Source organism: Pongo pygmaeus, chromosome 19 (assembly GCF_028885625.2).
Source record: "Pongo pygmaeus isolate AG05252 chromosome 19, NHGRI_mPonPyg2-v2.0_pri, whole genome shotgun sequence".
Taxonomy (NCBI): domain Eukaryota; kingdom Metazoa; phylum Chordata; class Mammalia; order Primates; family Hominidae; genus Pongo; species Pongo pygmaeus.
Window position 1 is genome coordinate 6,905,350 of NC_072392.2, and position 6,716 is coordinate 6,912,065.

The 6,716-nt window shown below is 54.7% G+C and overlaps 1 protein-coding gene across 2 annotated transcripts; it reads right to left on the reverse strand.

Moving 5' to 3' along the window:
• Window positions 1-512: 512 nt before the first annotated feature.
• Window positions 513-2,980, reverse strand: SLC16A11 (solute carrier family 16 member 11). Of its 2 annotated transcripts, XM_054457484.2 has the most exons (5): window positions 2,667-2,980; window positions 2,204-2,411; window positions 1,822-1,965; window positions 888-1,655; window positions 513-800 (listed from the first exon to the last, which is right to left on the reverse strand). In XM_054457484.2, the coding sequence occupies exons 2-5, from the start codon at window positions 2,403-2,405 to the stop codon at window positions 571-573; spliced, it is 1,344 nt and encodes a 447-aa protein (XP_054313459.2). In that variant the 5' UTR covers window positions 2,406-2,411; window positions 2,667-2,980; the 3' UTR covers window positions 513-570. The 2 variants fall into 2 exon arrangements, with proteins under 2 accessions (XP_054313459.2, XP_054313458.2); XM_054457483.2 differs by having other exon boundaries at window positions 2,204-2,787.
• Window positions 2,981-6,716: the final 3,736 nt, after the last annotated feature.

The following is a 6,716-nucleotide window of genomic DNA, read 5'->3' on the forward strand; positions in this document are numbered from 1 at the left end:
GAACCCAGGAGGCGGACGTTGCTGTGAGCCAAGATCGCGCCACTGCACTCCAGCCTGGGTGACAGAGCAAGACTCTGTCTCAAAAAAAAAAAAAAATAAGAAATTGAGAGAATGCTGAGGACACAGGGTATAGATGTGTGAATAGCTTTGATAGAGCTGAAGTCTGGGCCTAGGATTCTTGTATTTCCCTCAGGCCCATAGAAGGAGATTGAAATGCAGGGAAGAGTTAAGTCTGGGAGGTCTGGGAACTAGGGTAAGGGACATGAAGATGGGGCAGATAGCACCCACGAGCAACCCACCCCCAACCCCAGCAACACACTGAAACTGGCTGCCAGACAACTTCACAAAGATTCCCTGTTACGGCCAGGACTTGGGCAAAGAGAAATGGGTTGGCTGGACAGTCACCCTTCTTCATACCCAGGGCCTTCTGGGATCCTGTTCCTTTGAACCAGCCTTTCTGGCTGTCTTAAGTAGAATATTTTCAGGGTCCTAGATTGGTGAATAGTTGGAGGTTTCAGGAAAACCCGATAAAAATTCTTTATTGGGGGAGGAGCTCAAACAAGAAAATAATCAACAAGTGGTGTCCAGAGTGGAGCCAGGGCCTCCTGGGGACAGCAAGACTGCCTGGGGAGCGGGAAGCAGCTCCCCCCTCTCTGGGGGAGGCGTGGCTGGAGGGGAGGCTGGACCACAGGAGGGCAGCGCCCTGGGCAACCCTATGTAGATGAAGCTGCCGGAGAGGATCAAAGAGCCAGACACGAGGAAAGAGGCGGTGAAGTCTCCTGTCTCATCCCTTAGGAAGCCTGAGGAGATGGGTAAGGGAATTTAGAAGCCTCGAACCCCAGGGGCAGAGGATAGTTGTACACAGATCTGCAAGCTCAGGTCCTTACCAGACAGGGGAGGGCCCAGGAGCCCCCCGAGGCTCATCAGCATCATCACCAGCCCCGTGGCCTGCACCACACCTCCGATGCCCACCAGCCCAGGGAGTACACCGAAAACCAGAGGGGCGTAACTCCCCGCGCTCAGCCCATAGGCCACAGCCGCGGCCAGCAGGGGACCACCCCAGCTCTCTTCGCCCCCTACCACGGGCACCAGCCCCACCACCCACAGCCCCAGCCCAGTCAGAGCCCCGAATACGGCCAGCAGCCGCGGGAGGGGCACCCAGCCTTGGTCTGCCAGACACCCGCAGACCAGCCGGGCGCCCGCATCCCCCATCGCAGCCACGGCCACCACCAGCGCTGCTCCGTATCCCCCCAAGCCCCGGTCTAAAGCGTGGGGAGCCAAGTGCACGTAAGGAACGAAGTACCCGCCCCCAACCAGGGCTGTGCCTAGAGCAAAGATTGAGAAGGCCCGGCGTGTGAAGAGACCCAGGCCGAGGGTAGCTAGGGGACTACGCGGTGGGGCTGGGGGGTCGCCAGGAAGGGCCAGGGGTAGCAGCAGGGCGCCACAGGGGGTGAGGTGGAGGGTGATCGCGCCGAGGAGGAGCAGAGCGCCCCGCCAGCCGAAAGTATCGAGGAGAAGCTGCAAGGCGGGCGCCAGGAGCAGCGAGAAGGCCCCGTTGCCGGTGAGCGCCAGCCCCACCGCCAAGACTCGACGGCGGGAGAAGTAACGCGAGAGGGTGCCTAGGGCAGGGGCGAACACCAGGGCCCAACCAGAGCCTGCGAATGAATGGGAGGGGATGGGAGCCGGCACTGGGGACGCCCGCCCCAGCATTCCCAGCACGGCTCTCCGCACCAGGCCCCCGCCTCGTTCGCTACCCCAGACCCCAACAAGCTCCTGTCCCCACCTTCACCCTGAATGACCCGGGCATGCCACTTCCCTCACCAGCGAGGAGGCCCAAGCCGAGGTAGAGATGCAGCAGACTGAGGGCGAAAGCCGAGAAGACGAAGCCCAGCGAGGCGAGGACGCCCCCAACCATCACCACGGGGCGGGCCCCCCAGCGCGTGCTCAGGGCGCTGCCCACGGGGCCTGAAAGGGGGCGGAGTCAACGGAAGACACGCCCCCGGGCCCCCAAACTCTCTCCAACACTTCTCATTGGCTGTTTGCCTCCCTCGAACTAATGGTTCTTCTCCTTGACCTCAAGATGCACTCTTTTCTAGAGCCCGTCGCCCTTTCTCAGGTGGTCGGGTAATCAGGTGGGTCTCCCATCCCTCCACTCACGGCTCCTCCTCCCCGTTTCCGTCTCCCCCCTCAGGGCCCCCCTCACTGGCTGCCTGCTGCACGGCCAGGGCCAGGGCGCTGATCCATGCAGTGTCCTGGGCGCTTCGGTCAAAGTGCTCGGCAAGGTCAGGGAAGGCAAGGCCCAGCGAGCGCAGCAGCCCGTAGGACAGCCCGTTTATCGCGAAGGCTGCGGCCGCCACCACCCAGCCCCAGCCTCCGTCCGGGGGTCCGGCGGGCTGGGGGGTCATCGCCGTCTGCGGGGTGGGGAAACACCTGTGAGAGAAGCCTCCACGCCTGTGCTTCCGCTGGGGAGCTGGCATCCCTGAGATCCAGCCTCTGGCTGCTCGCCCGGGGTGGGCCCGTCACCCCGAGCGCGATGGCGCGGGGCGGAGGGAGCCAGAGCCTGGCCTAGGGCTGGAACTGCCGGGTCTGCGCGAGGTACGGGCACGGGGACAGCCAGATCCTCAGGCCCGAGGCTCCCCGTCCCACGCACACTCCTTCCCCCTTACCCGACCTCTCCGGGTGGTGCGGGGAGGGGAAGGGCGAGGAAGGGCTGGGCCCGGCTTTCTCTCTGCTTCCCAGGCGGGCGGGGGCCCCGAAGGGGAGCGAGGGCAGCGATGGAGCCCAACTTGGACGGGCTCTCTCGGTAAACAGAGATCACCACAGGGGCCCGAGCCACCTGGGACACGGGGTGTACAGAGGGCGGGGGCGAGCTGAAACAGCCAATCCGCCAAGCCGCGCGTGAGGCCAGACGCCAGTCCCACGGGGATTGAATTATGTACACGCACAACCCCCAGGCCCGGGGAGGGAGCGGCGAGGAATGAATGCCGAAGGGCCCTGCCCTGCTCACACCCATGCACCTGCCGCCTGCTGCGCGCAGGGGAGACACGTGGATTGCAAACCCCAGCGAGCCCAGGGTCCACCGCCAACACGTGGAAATAAGGATGGTCCCAAAAGCCTGAGGGGATGAGTAGTTTTGTTCTCAGGAACGTTGCTGAGGACCAGGTAAATCTCGGATATCAATCAGACCACAGACCTCCACTGAGTGCCAGCTCTGTGCTTAGAATAACAGACCCCCAGGCTGGGCGCGGTGCAAGCCTGTAATATCAACACTTTGGGAGGCCGACGTGGGTGAATCACCTTAGGTCAGGAGTTCGAGACCAGCCTGGCCAACATGGCGAAACATCATCTCTACTGAAAACACAAAAAAATAAGCCGGGCGTGGTGGCGGGCGCCTGTAGTCCCAGCTACTTGGGAGGCTGAGGCAGGGGAATCGCTTGAACCCGGGAGGCAGAAGTTGCAGTGAGCCAAGATCATGCCACTGCACTCCAGCCTGGGCGACAGAGCGAGACTCTGTCTCAAAAATAAATAAATAAATAAATAAATAAATAAATAAATAAAATAAAATAACAGGCCCTCAAGGACAGAGGGATGAAACAGGACTCCCTCAATGTGAAGACCTGCGGTGTACCAGGCACCGTTTACACATGCTATCATTTCATCTTATGATAACCCTATGAAGAAGGTGTTGCTTTTTTTTTTTTTTTTTAGATGGAGTTTCACTCTGTAGCGCAGGCTGGAGTACAGTGGCAAGATCTCGGCTCACTGCAACCTCTGCCTCTTAAGTTCAAGCCATTCTCCTGCCTCAGCCTCCTGAGTAGCTGAGATTACAGGCGCCTGCCACCACTCCCAGCTAATTTTTGTATTTTTTAGTAGAGATGGGGTTTCACCATGTTGGCCAGGCTGGTCTGGAACTCCTGACCTCAGATGATCCGCCCACCTTGGCCTCCCAAAGTGCTGAGATTACAGGAGTGAGCCGCGCCTGGCCGATGTCGTGCCTCTTTTATAGATGCAGTAACTGAAGCTCACAGGGAAAAAATGGTATGAATATTTGAATTTAGGTCTGTCCAACTGTGGACCTACAGGGAGAACAATCCCAGGACTGAAACAAAATCTGGCACAGTTAAGGGAAAGATCCTGGATACAGCTTGATGCAAACTGCCCTGGAAAGGGCGGAACCATCGCAGGGACAGAAAACTTACGAATCTAAAATAAGGGGTCACTGGGAATAGAAAGGATTCTTGAGATCAGAATCTCTAAACACTTAGGTTAGAATTTTATTTTTTATTTTTTATGTAGGTATGTATGTATGTGTGTATGTATGTGTGTGTGTATTTATTTATAGAGACAGGCTGAAGTGTAGTACTGCCATTATGGCTCACGGCAGCCTCGACCTCCCAGGCTCAAGCAATCCTCCACCTCAGCCTCCCGAGTAGCTAGGACTACAGGCTCCACACCACCATGCCTGGCTAAATTTGTTCATTTTTTTGTAGAGAGGGGGTCACAGTATGTGATTGACAAGGTGAAGCAAGTCACGTGATCACGGGACAGGGGGCCCTTCCCTTTTAGGTAGCTGAAGTAGACAGAGAAGGCAGCATACGCACAGGCTGGTCTCAAGCTCCTGGATGTAAGCAATCCTTCCACCTCGGACTCCCAAAGTGCTGGGATTACAGTCTACCATGCCTGGCCAGGTTACAATTTTAAAAGCAAAGTAAAAAATCAGGTCATTGAACCCACGTATTGATTTTTTGAAAAACTTTATAGAAAATGTCCTTTTTTGACAGGTTGACGTTCTTTACCTCAGCTGTTTGAATTCAGAGATGTGTTGTTTGGTTTAATTATTAAACAATATGATAGAACATTCAGCAACTTAAGTTAGGAGCATGCATCCATTGAGCCACATGATGGCAGTGTTTCCTAATTATTGGAAAAGAATCTGCACATAAAGACAAGAAAAACAACTTCTTAAGGAGCAAAACTGTAAACATAAAAGACACAGCATGGCTATAGGCAATGGCTCTCCATTGCCTATAGAGGGAAAAAATTACATTTCTCTATTTGTACAGGCCTTTTACAATAATCAAAGGTAGACCTAGGTTACCGTTCCAAACTATCTCCCCTCTCTCCTTTTTGCAGCCTCCCATCAGCCACTGTCTTCTCTGCTCTGTGGACATGCCTAGCTTTTTCTCACTCCTCAGTTTTTGCATATGTCATGCTCTCTGCTTGAAACGTCCTGTTCATGAAGGTCCTGACAGACACACCTTAGGGAAGTGGCCCCACCGGTTTCCCCAGCCTGGAGTGCTGTTGTGAAAGCTACCAGGGAGGCGGAGCCAGCAGGTCCTCAGCCACCCGGGAGGGCAGGGATCCCGCTTCCTGAGAAGGCTGCTGAAGACTCTGCTCCAAGCTCAACGAATCACTGTCTACCCATGGTGATGCAGAAATGCAGGGCAGTCAGAGCGAAGACCGGGCCCTCTGCATCTGGGAGTTGTGCTAAGTGATGCTGAGCACCTTCGCAGGATGCTTACGAAGCCAGAAGGGCATCCCAGAGCCTGGGACTAGGGCTGTGAAAGGGTACATTCCTCTTCTACCTCAGGCTCCCTATATTCTTAGCAAAACTTGTCATCTTTTGCTCACGGAGGTAAAATAGCACACAGATTAGGAGAATGGACTCCCAAGCTAGATTTCCTGAGGCTGAATTCCAGCTCCACTGTAGGGTCCAGCCCTACGGGGCTTAGCGGGTGTTCTCCCTGTGTGCGGAGATGAGAGATTGTAATAAATAAAGACACAAGACAAAGAGATAGAAGAAAAGACGCTGGGCCCTGGGGACCACTACCATCAAGACGCGGAGAACATCTTGGCCCCGAACGGCTGGGTGCGCTGATATTTATTGCATACAAGACAAGGGGGCAGGGTAAGGAGGGTGAATCTTCTAAGTGATTGACAAGGTGAAGTAAGTCACGTGATCACAGGACAGGGGGCCCTTCCCTTTTAGGTAGCCAAAGTAGAGAGAGAAGGCAGCATACGTCAGCGTTTTCTTCTATGCACTGATAATAAAGATCAAAGACTTTCACTATTTCTTCTACCGCTCTCTACGACAAACTTCAAAGAGGAACCAGGAGTACGGGAGGAGCATGAAAGTGGACAAGGAGCGTGAGGATTGAAGCACAGCACCACAGGGAGGGGTTTAGGCCTCCGGATGACTGCGGGCAGGCCTGGATAATATCCAGCCTTCCACAAGAAGCTGGTGGAGCAGAGTGTTCCCTGACTCCTCCAAGGAAAGGAGACTCCCTTTCACGATCTGCTAAGTAATGAGTGTCTTCCCAGACACGGGCATTACTGCTTGACCAAGGAGCCCTCAAGCAGCCCTTATGCAGGCGTGACAGAAGGCTCACCTCTTGTCTTCTAGGTCACTTTTCACAATGTCCCTTCGGCACCTGACCCTATACCCGCCGGTTATTCCTAGGTTATATTAGTAACGCAACAAGCAGTAATATTAAAAGCTAATGATTAATAATGTCTATAATAATGATTGATAATTGTCCATGATCATCTCTATATCTAATTTGTATTATGACTAGTTTCATTCTAACTAATTTCTTTATTACACTGAAACAGTTTGTGCCTTCAGTCTCTTGCCTCGGCATCTAGGTAATCTTTCGCCCATACTCTACCACTTAGTAACTATATGATTATGAGCAAGTGTGACTCAACCACTCTGG

Excerpts from the sequence above, each read along its gene's own strand:
- SLC16A11 (XM_054457483.2), bottom strand. The coding sequence starts at position 2,477 with ATGCCAGCTCCCCAGCGGAAGCACAGGCGTGGAGGCTTCTCTCACAGG. Across the intron at positions 1,966-2,203 it reads GGCCGTGCAGCAGGCAGCCA|GCCCCGTGGGCAGCGCCCTG; the intron begins GTGAGGGGGGCC and ends GCCCCCTTTCAG. Across the intron at positions 801-887 it reads CCTGGGCCCTCCCCTGTCTG|GCTTCCTAAGGGATGAGACA; the intron begins GTAAGGACCTGA and ends CCATCTCCTCAG.